General features: G+C 43.7%; 1 protein-coding gene across 1 annotated transcript in view; it reads left to right on the top strand.

Annotated features, from left to right (window-relative positions):
* The window catches only part of ZSWIM5 (zinc finger SWIM-type containing 5), a 106,232-nt gene that overhangs the window by 51,027 nt on the left and 41,558 nt on the right, over positions 1-13,647 (top strand). The window contains exons 2-3 of the mRNA XM_079776940.1: positions 7,621-7,977; positions 9,974-10,122. Of these exons, the coding sequence (XP_079633066.1) occupies positions 7,621-7,977; positions 9,974-10,122 (506 nt within the window). The remainder of the gene's footprint in view (positions 1-7,620; positions 7,978-9,973; positions 10,123-13,647) is intronic.

Below are 13,647 nucleotides of genomic sequence, written 5' to 3'. Positions count from 1 at the left end.
AAGATCAATGGAAAAATATCCTCAGAGGAGAAACCAAGATGGCGGCATAGGTAAACACCTAAACTGCTGCCTTGCACAATTTCAAAACTACAGCTAAAAGAAAAAATGGACATCATCCAGAACCACAGGAAAGCTGGCTGAGTGGAAATTCTACAACTAGAAGGAAAGAGAAAAGCACACTGAGACTCAGAGGAGCTGCAGAAGGCAGAGGTACCAAGGCGCGCGTGCACAGAGAGGGCTGGCAACTGAGTACGCAGCTGGCTTTCTCAACCAGGAGGGAGACTAAAGCTCCCGACGGCTCTGAACTCCAGTTCCAGGCAAGACGCTGGGGACCCAGACTCATTCGGGGAGAAACTGGACTGTCTGGCAGCGGGCGAAACTCAAGGGCGGCTTTCTCTCTGAGATGCTTGCAGCGATTACCGTGGGACACTGAGACCCAGGGGCCTCTTAGGGCAGGGTTGACGGGAAGCCAAGGCTGTCTGCTCTGCACTGAGACTCCACCCCATCCAAGCTGAGCACAGAGGCTTTTTCAAGTCTTGTCTCAAAAGGGTGTCTCCAGCACAGAAGTTCTCCCAGTGTAAACACAGCTGATCCTCACAGCCAATTGGCCTGGAGGTCAAATCCTCCCAGTGACACCAACAACAATCAAGGCTTACCTACAACAAGACTGTGCACACAGCCCACAAAGGGGTGCACCAAGAGTGTCCACCTCAGGTAACTGGGGAGGCTGAGCCACTGGGCCCTATAGGACACCTAGCACACAAAGCCACTCTATCAACTCAGGGAAGCAGCCAAAATACGGAGACAAAGAAACAGGACACAAATGAAAGAAATGGAGGGAAGCAAACGACTGGGTATAAAGTTCAAAACCACGGTTATAAGGTTTTTCAAGAATTTTCTAGAAAAGGCTGATAAATTAGTGAGACCCTTGAGGATATGAAAAAGGACCAACTAGAAATTGAGCATACATTGACTGAAATAAAAAATAATATACAGAGATCCAACAGCAGACTAGAGGATCGCAAGAATCAAGTCAAAGATTTGAAATACAAAGAAGCAAAAAACACCCAACTGGAAAAGCAAAAAGAAAAAAGAATTAAAAAATATGAAGATAGTGTAAGGAGCCTCTGGGACAACCTCAAGTGTACCAACATCCAAATTATGGGGGTGCCAGAAGAAGAGAGAGAGCAAGATACTGAAAACCTATTTGAAGAAATAATGACCAAAAACTCCCCCCCCCCCCCCCCCGGTGAAAGAAATAGACTTATAAGTCCAGGAAGCACAGAGAACCCCAAACAAAAGGAATCCAAATAGGACCACACCAAGACACATCATAATTAAAATGCCAAGAGCAAAAGACAAAGAGAGAATAATAAAAGCAGTAAGAGAAAAACAGTTAGTTACCTACAAGGGAGCACCCATACGATTGTCAGCTGATTTCTCAACAGAAACTATGCAGGCCAGATGGGAGTGGCAAGAAATATTCAAAATGATGAATAGCAAGAACCTAAACCAAGATTATTGTACCCAGCAAAGCTATCATTCAGAATTGAAGGTCAGATAAAGAGCTTCATAGATAAGAAAAAGCTAAAGGAGTTCATCACCGCCAAACCAGTATTATATGAAATGCTGAAAGGTATTCTTTAAGAAGAGGAAGAAGAAGAAAAAGGTAAAGATAAAAATTATGAACAACAAATACATATCTATCAACAAGTGAATCTAAAAATCAAGTGAATAAAAAATCTGATGAACAGAATAAACTGGTGAATATAATAGAATCAGGGGCATAGAAAGGGAGTGGACTGACAACTCTCGGGGGGGGGGGAAGGGGTGTGGGGGTGCGGGAAGAGACTGGACAAAAATTGTACACCTGTGGATGAGGACAGTGTGGGGGGGGGGGGTAAGGGCAGAGGGTGGGGTGGGAACCAGGTGGAGGGGAGCTATGGGTGGAAAAAAGAGGAACAATTGTAATAATCTGAACAATAAAGATTTATTTTTTAAAAAAAGAAAAATATCCTCACTGATGATTTTTTTAAAAAGCAACTAATTTCTGAATATTGTATTAATTTTGTATCCTGCTATTTTACTGAGTTTATGTATCAATTCTAATAGTTTCTTGGTAGAATCTTTAGGGTTTTTATATATAGTATGTCATCTGCAATTAATGACAGTTTTACTCTTTCCTTTTCAATTTGTTTGCCTTTTATTTCTTTTTCTTGTCTGATTGTTGTGTCTTGGACTTGCAAAGCAGACTTCCCTATCTTAAGGAAAATAGTTTCAGCTTTTCCTCATTGAGGATGATGTTAGCTGTGGGTTTGTCATACATATTGGCTCTTATTATGTTGAGGTGTGTTCCCTCTACTCTCACTTTGCTGAGAGTTTTGGTCCTAATGGATGTTGGATTTTGACAAATGGTTTTTCTGCATGTGTTGATAGGATCATATGATTTTTGCTGTTGTTGTTAATCCTCATCTGAGGATATGTTTTCCATTGATTTTTTGAAACAGTAGGAGGGAGGGAGGGAGGAGGGAGGTAGAGAGAGAGAGAGAGAGAGAGAGAGAGAAGAGGTGAGTCACCTGAGGATATTTCCCCCCCCCCCCCCCCCCGAGGATTTATTTTTTCATTGATTTTTTTAGGCTGATTCTAAAATTTACTTATTTATTTATTTCTTAATCATTCTTTATTGTTGAAAGTATTATATATGTCCCCCTTTTCCCCCCATTGACTCCCTCCAGGTCCCCCTCCCACCCTTTGCCCAGGCCTTCAGCACCCTCTTATCTGTGTCCTTGGAATATGCTTATACTCATATGCATTCAAGGTCTTTGGTTGTTTACCTCCCACCCATCCACCCTCCCACATCTTCCCTCTGAGATTCTGTACTCTGTTCCATGCTTCCATGTCTCTGGATCCACCCTATTCATCAGTTTGTTTTGTTATTTATATTCCACATATGAGTGCAGTCATGTTATACTTGTCTTTCTCTGACTGACTTATTTCCCTTAGCATGATACTTTCCAGGTCCCTCCATGCTGACTCAAAGGGTAAGAGATTTTTCTTTTTTACTGCTTCATAGTATTCCATGGTATAAATATACCACAGCTTTTTTATCCACTCATCTCCTGATGGGCACTTGGGCTGTTTCCAGATCATAGCTATTGTAAATTGTGCTGCTATGAATGTAGGGGTGCATACATTCTTTCTGATTGGTGCTTCAGGTTTCTTAGGATATATTCCTAGAAGTGGGATCACTGGTTCAAATGGTAGATCCATATTTAATTTTTTGAGGAAACTCCATACTGTTTCCCACAGTGGTTGCACCCGTCTGAATTCTCTGGGTAATTTTTTAATGCTTTAAAATAAATCTGAATACTATTTTGAAGACTCTCAAAAATAAATATTTGATCAGTTAATATTGTGGTTGATAAAAAATATCTACATGTATCCTCTTCCTTTTGAAAAGCAGTTTATTGTTCAATTTTTATTTTCCCCCAGTAATGCAGGCTACTGAATGGAATAGGGTAATTTCTGAAATCATTTTACAATTATATGTTGCCCTTTCTCTGTTCAAATCAATAGTCCATGTGGTAATTACTAGCCTATAACATTCATTTTGGCAACATGTGTACCTTGTATATGTGCACATTGTTTCTGCAGAGAACTGCCTAAAGAGGGTGGTATTTTCCCCCAATCTATGTTCAAATCGGTGAACTAAGGAGCAGGTATCCAATCTGCAGTTCTAGAATAGTTTGGTTACCCACCAATATACAAGAGAACTTGTTCTCTAAGTCCTAATGCTCCACAGAGTAGTTGGGGAGAGGGGTGGAAATGAAATTGCTATTTTTAAGTGATTGTTTTATGCATGTTAGATTTTTTAATGAATTTCCCAGACAAATTCTTCCCATTTTGTTTTTCTACATAAAATGTTTCTAAAATAACAAAAGAAAAAATAACTCTGTGTTTTAAACTACATACCTACTCCCTTAATAGAGATCCAAGTAAAAGAGTACAGGAAAACTAGGTAATGCAAGGGCATCTCTGTAAGTGAATGCCTGGGCTTGGGAAGCTTCATTGTTCTTTAACTGGTTGCTGGCACAGATGGAGAGTGGAGACCATTGCTTGCAGAAGCTGGTGCTTGAGAAGGGCCAGAGGTTAATACAAGGAAAACCTCTTGATTTGCTAGAGGAGTCTGGGAGGGGAGCAGATGGCCACTAGAAGGGCCCTCCAGCTTACTCAGCTGCTCTGAGAAGCTTAGGGTGACCTCTCTAATACAAACAAACCAAGTAGCTCCCAGGGTAATGGAGCAGCATCATTTGTATTCCCGAATAACAATACTATTCCTCACTGCAATCTCTCTCACTCACACCCAGTGTTGTGGGCACCATCTGCTTCCTGTGAAGTGATATAGGTGCTGGCCCTGGCCAGTTGGGACTGCTGTTGAATGATATCTCTGGGAAATGTGTTCTTTACAAATTACTTTCACATGAGTCTGATAGGTATATAAGTATTATTGTGTCTTTTTGATAATTAAGAAACTGAGGCAAAGAGGAATTGAGGTATACTGGAATTAGAATTCAAGCACCCTGATTCCTCGGTTCTTTATATCATAGTATGAGTCCACAGAGCCATTCCAGTGCTCTTGTTTAGGGAGTATTTATATAGCTTTTGAATAAGGCTTTCTGGAAGGGAAATTAGGTATTTTGAGGATGTCACTATCACTGTTTATTCCTTTGTGTGGCTACTGTTTTGCTAGGTGACAGAAAAGAGAAAGAGTGACTGCTGGTATACTGTTGTGGCCTGCCAGGAGACAGAAATTAAGTGAGAAAGTCTAATTTACATGATACAATATCATCAAAACCAAATGTATTCAAGAGGAAAACATACTCATTCAAAGGAGTTACCTAGTTTATATATAGTGTGTACACACACACAATATACTCTTAAACCGACTATAAGAAAAATAATTCTTTCTATAAACCACAGCTCTCCTTTCCCTGCCATTGGCTGAAATTATATTCATTTTCATGCATTAGCACCTGCTCATGGGTCTGGTGAATCAAAAGAGCAATGAGCAAAGTGGTTTTAATTGCCCAAGCTTTACTAGAGCCTTTCTTGCACTCAGAAACACAAAAGACTGAATAGTGTCAGAGGGCTGTACTGAGAAGTGCTTTCCTTTAGAACTCTCAGCAGATGATTCACTCATTATGCTGAGACATTGTCTTGTACGGATGAGTTCATGAGCCCGTCATTCCAACTGTGAGAGCATCACAGAGCAGTCAGTTTCAGTTGCCTTGAACAATTGCCCAGGAAATCAGGCAAACACCAGAGTTTACAGACTTGTCATTAGTGCATTTTTTTGTAGAATTGTACTTGCTAATTACTTTTATAAAGTTTTATATACATAATTTAAACTGCATAGTCATATTCAATATATTGTAATAATTAAGAAGGAAGGCTCTGGAGCCAAACTACCTGTGTTCATATCCCAATTCTAACTGTTTACAGGCTGTGGGATTTTATTTTATGTTTTAAATCATTTTTTATTTTTCAATTACAGTTGACATATAATATTCGTTTCAAGTGTACACCCCAGTGATCAGACATTATATAACTTTTTTTAAAAATTGATTTCAGAGAGGAAGAGTGAAGGAGAGAGAGATAGAAACATTAGTGATGAGAGACATTGGCTGCCTCCTGCACACCCCCTACTGGGGATTGAGCCTGCAACCTGGGCATGTGCCCTTGACTGGAATTGAACCCAGGACCCTTCAGTCTGCAGGCTGATGCTCTATCCACTGAGCCAAACCGGCCAGGGCATTTTTAAAAAATATATATTTTATTGATTTTTTACAGAGAGGAAGAGAGAGGGATAGAGAGTTAGAAACATCGATGAGAGAGAAACATCGATCAGCTGCCTCTTGCACACCCCCTACTGGGGATGTGCCCACAACCAAGGCACATGCCCTTGACCAGAATCGAACCTGGGACCCTTGAGTCCGCAGGCCGACGCTCTATCCACTGAGCCAAACCGGTTTCGGCCATTATATAACTTACTAAGTGATCAATTCCGTTAAGTCTCTAACCGATCTGACACCATACATAGTTATTAGAATACTAGAGGCCCGGTGCACGAAATTTGTACACTGTGTGTTTGTGGGGGGGGGGGTCCCTCAGTCCGGTCTGCACCCTCTCACAGTCCAGGACCCCTCACTCCTTAGCCTCCACCCTTGGCAGTCAGACATCCCTCTTGCGGTCCAGGGCTCTCGAGTCTGGGACCCCTTGCTCCTTACCCTCCACCTGCAGTGGAGGCGGGAGAGGCTCCCGCCACTGCCGCTTCGCTCACCAGCTGTGAACCCGGCTTCTGGCTGAGCAGTGCTCCCCCTGTGGGAGTGCACTGACCATTAGGGGGCAGCTCCTGCATTGAGCATCTGTCCCCTGGTGGTCAGTGCGCATCATAGCAACCGTTCATTCCGCCAGTCGTTCTGCCGTTCGGTTGATTTGCATATTAGGGTTTTATTATATAGGATTATTGACCATATTTCATATGCTGAATTTACATCCCCATGACTATTCTGTAACATCCAATTTGTACTTCTTAATCTCTTCGCCTTTTTCACCATTCTCCCAACCCCTCTCCCATCTGACAACCATCAAAATGTTCTCTGTATCTATGAGTCTGTTTCTGTTCTGCTTGTTCATTTATTTTTTTTAGATTCAATTGTTGATATATATGTCTTTATTGCACAGTAATCCCAGAGTGGGAAGAGATACCAGGTGTAATAATAGTTCTGCACAATATCCAGTCAGTGACCCATGGTTTCTCAAGCACAGTGATGTGGCTGAGTGAAAAGCTGCACCGAGTAAGGCATCTTGGCCTGGAGAGGGAGGACAGCTCGGGAGGCAGTCCTAACACAGACCTCTGCATCTGCTCTCTTGGGACGGTGCACCACAGATAAGCCCCCTGTGATGGCAGGAGGCACTCCCGGGGAATACAAGCTGCATACACACATGCGGGAAGGGGAAGGCCAAACACATGAGGCCATGCTGTTCAGGCCCATATAGCACAAGGCTCTCTATGATCAGACATCCTGTTAGTTACCATCCCTCGTTAGCCAGCTACATGACCACAGTAGATAGATTAAAACCCTTCTGAAAATCAGGGTAGAGGGAGAAAGCACCCCTCACCCGCCAACTCTTTGTCCCCCATACTACTGCTCAGTAGGTGCTGGGATGAGCCTTGAGATGAGTAGATAGATAGAGCTCAAAATTTACTACCAAAAAAAAAATTTACTACCGATATTTTTTAACTTATTTTGGTTTCCTTATTAACCTTTTTGAGACTTGTGATGAAAGCTATGAACTATCTCCCCAGAAAAATGTACATATGTACAAACAAAAGTTGTTTTATTAGTTTAGGAGGACTCTAGGATAAAGACTCCTTCTAGATTGTGTGTTCCTGAAGAGCAATACCCATGTTGCATTGACCTATCTTTGGCAGGGCCTACCATATATATAGGAGATACTCAGCAAATAGTATCTGAATTGATTAATTAAAATGCAAGATGAAAATCTTCAAGTTTCTTACTACAGAATTTCTAAACACACTTTCTTTTGTTTCCTTAGGCTTCCATCTCAGTGGCACAGTGACTGAGCCAGCCACTACTTCTGAACCAGCAATGACTTACAAAGTTGCAATCAGTTTTGATCGATGCAAAATCACTTCAGTGACATGTGGCTGTGGCAACAAGGACATATTCTACTGTGCTCATGTGGTAGCACTCTCACTCTACAGGATCCGTAAACCAGACCAAGTCAAATTGCGTCTTCCTATCTCAGAAACCCTTTTCCAGATGAATAGGGACCAGCTACAAAAGTTTATTCAATATTTAATCACAGCACACCACACTGAAGTTCTTCCTACTGCACAGAAACTGGCAGATGAGATTCTATCCTCCAACTCAGAAATCAACCAAGTAAATGGTAATTGTACAATATTTTTTGTTGCTAAAAATCTACTTAGTTGCTTTATTTTATGTTTAGAGGTCGGGATATTTTTGCAATTATACTCAGTTAACCTTAATCAATTTAGTTGGAAATATATGAAAAATTAAAATTTCAATGTAAAACAAAATGTAACAGGTCTTAAAGAGAAGTAATAATAAAGTGCTCAGAAGAGTGTTACTGCTTTTATTTGCACATATATACTTTGACAGGTGGCAATGAGGTATATGGCTAATTCAGAAAGGGGGTAAAAAAAAGAGTCCCTCTTGCCAAGTGAACTAAACAGTACATGAACCTTGGCAGCATTAGCCTCTCTGTGTACTTATTTTACGGTTTCTATTTCTCCTTGTGGCCCTGAGCTGAGGAAATACTGACAATGAAAAGCGTTGTTTTTAGCCAAAGAACAGGCTGGGGAGAGAGGGAGGGAAGTAAGAGAAAAGCATAACTAAAGTCATAAGGAAATGTTGACTTCTGGGAATACTAAGTTTCTAGCTGGAACATAGCATAAGTATAGGGAAGACAGTGCTAGAAATGAAAGATAGGGCCTGTGCTTGGAGGGCCTTGAATGCCAAACTCTAAGGCACCTGGACTTAATTTAGTAAGAATCTGAATCATCATGAAGACTTTTGAGCAGGGAAGTGATATGATCAGAACTCTGGTTAGAATAATACATTTGAAGAAAAGTAGCAAATAATGGATATCGTAGTCCTCCCTTATCAGCAGCTTCATTTTCTGTGGTTTCAGTTACTCGTAGTCCAATGTAGTCTGAAATATTGAGGTGAAAATTCCAGAAACAAACAATTCATAAGTTTTAATTTGCACACAATTCTGAGTAGTGTGATAAAATCTCACTCTGTACTGCTCTGTCCCACCCAGGACATGAATCATGCCTTTGTCCAGCATATCCATACTGTATACACTACCCACCTGTTAGCCACTTATTAGCCATCTTGGTTATCACAACTGCCCTGGTATCACAGTGCTTGTGTTCAAGTAACCCTTATTTTATTTAGTAATGGCCCCAAAGCACAAGAGTAGTGATGTTGGCAATTCGGATATACCAAAGAAAAGTTGTAAAGTGCTTCCTTTAAGTGAAAAGGTGAGTACAATACAATAACATAACTTTTATTACAGTATATTGTTATAATTATTCTATTTTATTATTAGTTATTATTGCTAATCTTTCACTGTGCCTAATTTATAAATTAAAGTTAATCATAGGTTTGTATGTATAAGAAAAAAACATTGTATGTATCGGGTTCAGTACTATCTCTGGTTTCAGACATCTGGTGGTCTTGGAATGTATACCTAATGGATAAGGAGGGACTACCCTACTATAAACTGGAAGATCATATGTGTTAATTAGTATTTGTGGACTAAATGAATGTGTGAACCTTCCTGATCCCTAGGGAATAAGATGCACCAGAAAAGCTTTGCTGTGCAGAACTGGATTTCATTTAAGCAGGGCTTAAATATAGAGAAAAAGGAAAATGATTAAACATGACATAAATTTGTAACCTTTGTGTGACCATACCTATACAGTATTGACTTACAATCTATTGTCACTTGGAGGCAGGTTTCTTAAAATCTATTACGAGACTCTGTCTTTGAGAAAGTGAAGATTCCATTTTCATGCCACAAACATTCACTGGGTGTCTTATCACATTACCAGCACTGTGCCATAGGTGATTTAACCATGGATTCAGCTTGGAATTCAACTGTGAGCAATGAGCTAAAAGGCTACTAGGGGAAAGGGATGTGTAAATAGCTAAAACTGTGTTTTAATTGGTGGTCTTGAGGTGAACCAAGATATGAAAGATACTTTGAGTATAAATTTATAAAACTATAGGGTTTCCTATATATGATATTATGTCATCTGCAAAATGTTTTTGAATACACTCACAAATTTCCACTCCTGCTAAATGTGAAGCATATGAACTCAGGGAATTCATTTCACGGTTCCCATTCCTCACAGGTGCTCCTGACCCCACAGCTGGAGCCAGCATTGATGATGAGAACTGTTGGCATTTGGATGAAGAACAGGTGAAAGAACAAGTGAAGCTCTTCCTCTCCCAGGGTTGTTACTATGGCTCTGGGAAGCAGCTCAATTCAATGTTTGCCAAGGTAAGATATAAAAAGGTTTTTTTGTTTTTTTACTTTAAAAAACTTTATTATTGAAAGTTTTAGAGATGTCCCCTTTTTTCCATATCCACCCCTTCTAGCCTGCCCCCATCCACCACCCCAGGCCTTCACCACACTACTATCTGTGTCCATAGGTTATGCATATAAGCATACAAGTTCTTTGGTTAATCTCTGCCCACCCACCCACCCCCACCTTCTCTTACCACACTTTTGGCTTCATGCATGTTTAACTGTATCAAATGCTTGAAAACTATTGAGAGAGGTTGATCAGAGCAGACCTGAGCAGGTTGCATCCAGGGAACCCTACTACCTCACCCTGGTAGTCCTCTTCCTTCTGCTCCACTCTCTAAATGAGTTAACATTGCTGGGGGTTTTAGTAATGAAGATTTGAACCCAAGACTGTCTGATGAGGCCTTGAAGAGATTTTTTTTTGGGGGGGAGGGCTCTCATAGCAGGCTTTCTTGCCCTGTTTTTATTTTATTTTTTTTATGTGCCTCAGGCATGAAACAGATCTGGCCACCGACATAGGCATCAAGTTAAGATGAACTAAGGACTGTACATCTGCTTTGCCCCTGATTGATATAAGAGCAACACCACCAATCAGGTGTCTCCTTTCCCATTGCCAGAGGGTTCTTGCCCTGTTTTTGAAAACACATTTAGTGAGATATAATTCACATACCATAATATTCACCAATTTTAGTCCAGCCGGTATGGCTCAGTAGTTGAGCGTCAACTCCATGAACCAGGAAATCAAGGTTCAATTCCTGGTCAGGGCACAAGCCTGGGTTGTGAACTCGATCCCCAGTAGGGGACATGCAGGAAGCAGCTGATCGATGTTTCTGTCTCTCTATCCCTCCCCCTTCCTCTCTAAAATCACTAAAAATACATTTTAAAAATTCACCCATTTTAAAGTGAACAATTCAGTGATTTTTAGACTATTCAGATATGTGCACCCATCACCACAATCAACTTTAGAACATTTTTATCACCTTAGTAAGAAACCCCATACCCTTTAGTTATCATTCCCCTATCCTGCATATCTCCTCCCCTAGCCCTAAGTAACCACTAATCTACCCTTTGTGTATAGATGTCCCTACTCTGGACCTTAGTAGGAATGGAATCATACAGTATGTAGTCTTTTGTGACTGGCTTCCTTCACTTAGCATAATATTTTCAACGGTCATCTACATTAATAGCATGTTTCAGTATTTCATTCCTTTTTATGGCCAAACTAGAGGCCTGGTGCACAGATTCATGCACATTGAAAGGAAATTAATTAGAAGGTGGCCTGTGGGTCAGGACTGGGCGAGATGGGCTGGACATGCCCTGGAGCCAACCTCCCGCGGTCCCTCCCCAGCCTGCTGTACCTGGGGCAGCGCCGGGGCTCGAAGGGCATCTGTGGAGTGATCAGGATCCCTCCGGTAGGTGGAGTCCCTCGGCCTGGCCTGTGGGGATCAGGCCGAAACCAGAAGTCCGACATCCCCTGAGGGGTCCCAGAGTGTGAGAGGGCACTCTGCAAAGTTGCTGTTATTTGGCAGCTCCTGCATTGAGCGTCTGCCCCCTGGTAGTCATTGTGCATCATAGCTACTGGTCAGAGCATCTGCCCCTTGTTGGTCATTGCGGGTCATAGCTACTGGTTGAATGGTCAGACGGTCGCTTATGCTTTTATATATAGAGATTGCCACTGCACGTCATATGTGTCGGTTGGTCGGACGAATGGTCGGTCCCTTAGCCTTTTATATATAGACTAGAGGCCCGGTGCATGAAATTCATGCACGGGGGGAGGGGGGTGTCCCTCAGCCCAGCCTGCACCCTCTCCAATCTGGGACCCCTCGAGGGATGTCCGACTGCCCGTTTAGGCCCGATCCCAGTAGGATCTGGCCTAAACGGGCAGTCGGACATCCCTCTCACAATCCAGGACTGCTGGCTCCCAACTGCTCACCTGCCTGCCTTCCTGATTGTCCTTAACCGCTTCTGCCTGCCAGCCTGGTCACCCCCTAACACCTCCCCTGCCAGCCTGATTGATGCCTAACTGCTCCCCTGCCAGCCTGTTTGCCCCTAACTGCCCTCCCCTGCAGGCCTGGTCCCCCCAACTGCTCTCCCTGCAGGCCTGGGTCCCCCCCAACTGCCCTTCCCTTCAGGCCCAGTCGCCCCCAACTTCCCTCCTCTGTCGGCCTGGTCACCCCTAACTTCCCTCCCCTGCAGGCTTGATCACCCCCAACTGCCCTCCCTTGCAGGCCTGGTCCCTCCCAACTGCCCTCCCCTGCTGGCCTGATCGCCCACAACTGCCCTCCCTTGCAGGCCTGGTCCCTCCCAACTGCCCTCCCCTGCTGGCCTGATCGCTCACAACTGCCCTCCCCTGCAGGCCTGATCCCTCCCAACTGCCCTCCCCTGCTGGCCATTTTGTGGCAGCCATCTTGTGTCCACATGGGGGCAGTCATCTTTGACCACATGGGGGCAGCCATCTTGTGTGTTGGAGTGATGGTCAATTTGCATATTATTCTTTGATTAGGTAGGATTAGATAGGATAGAGGCCTGGTGCACAGGTGGGGGCTGGCTGGTTTGCCCTGAAGGGTGTCCCGGATCAGGGTGGGGGTTCCCTTGGGGTGTGGGCTGGCCTGGGTGAGGGGCCTGTGGTGGTTTGCAGGCCAGCCACGCCCTCCCCCTCCCCCAGCGACCCAAGGGGAGGCCCTGGTATCTGGGATTTATTTATCTTCTATAATTGAAACTTTGTAGCCTTGAGCGGAGCCAAGCCTCCTGCTCGCTCAGTGGCTGCAGCCATTTTTGTTGGGATTTATTTATCTTCTAATTGAAATTTTGTAGCCTTGAGTGGAGGCCAAGGCAGGCCAGGGCAGGTGGAAAGCTTGGCTTCCTCCATTGCCGGGGAAGCCCAAGCCTCCTCCTCTCTCCGTGGCCGCAGCCATCTTGGTTGGGTTAATTTGCATACTCGCTCCTGATTGGCTGGTTGGCGTGGCTTGTGGGTATAGCAGAGTGATGGCTAATTTGCATATTACTCTTTTATTGGATAGGACTAGAAGCCTGGTGCATGAAAATTCAGCCCGGCCTGCCCCTTCTCACAGTCTGGGAGCCCTCAGGGGCGGGAGGCGACCCTGCGATCAGGGGAAGGCGACACCCCATGACACCTCTGCTGCTGCCACTGCCGGCAGTGCAAGCCTAGGCTGGCCCTGGTTACCTGAGCCTCGGGCGGCCCTGGGTGACTGGGCAGCCGCCATCCAAGGCTTGCCTGCACCTCAGGCCGGCCCTGGGCTGCTGGGGAGCTGAGGGGACTGGGGGACTCTGGAGGCAGGGGCCTCAGCAGCACTGAGGGGACTGGGTGCCTCCATCTTGTGGCTGTGGGCACTGCCATCTTTGAGGGTGTGACAGTCAATTAGCATATTCCCTCCTTATTGGCTGTGGGCACTGCCATCTTTGTGAGGGTGTGACGATCAATTAGCATATTCCCTCTTTATTAGATAGGATAATATTCCATCGTATGGATACTCCACA

This window comes from Cnephaeus nilssonii (genome assembly GCF_951640355.1).
Source record: "Cnephaeus nilssonii genome assembly, chromosome: 7".
Taxonomy (NCBI): Eukaryota; Metazoa; Chordata; class Mammalia; order Chiroptera; family Vespertilionidae; genus Cnephaeus; species Cnephaeus nilssonii.
Note: the sequence above shows the minus strand (reverse complement) of the source record. Positions and strands in the feature narration are given on the sequence as shown.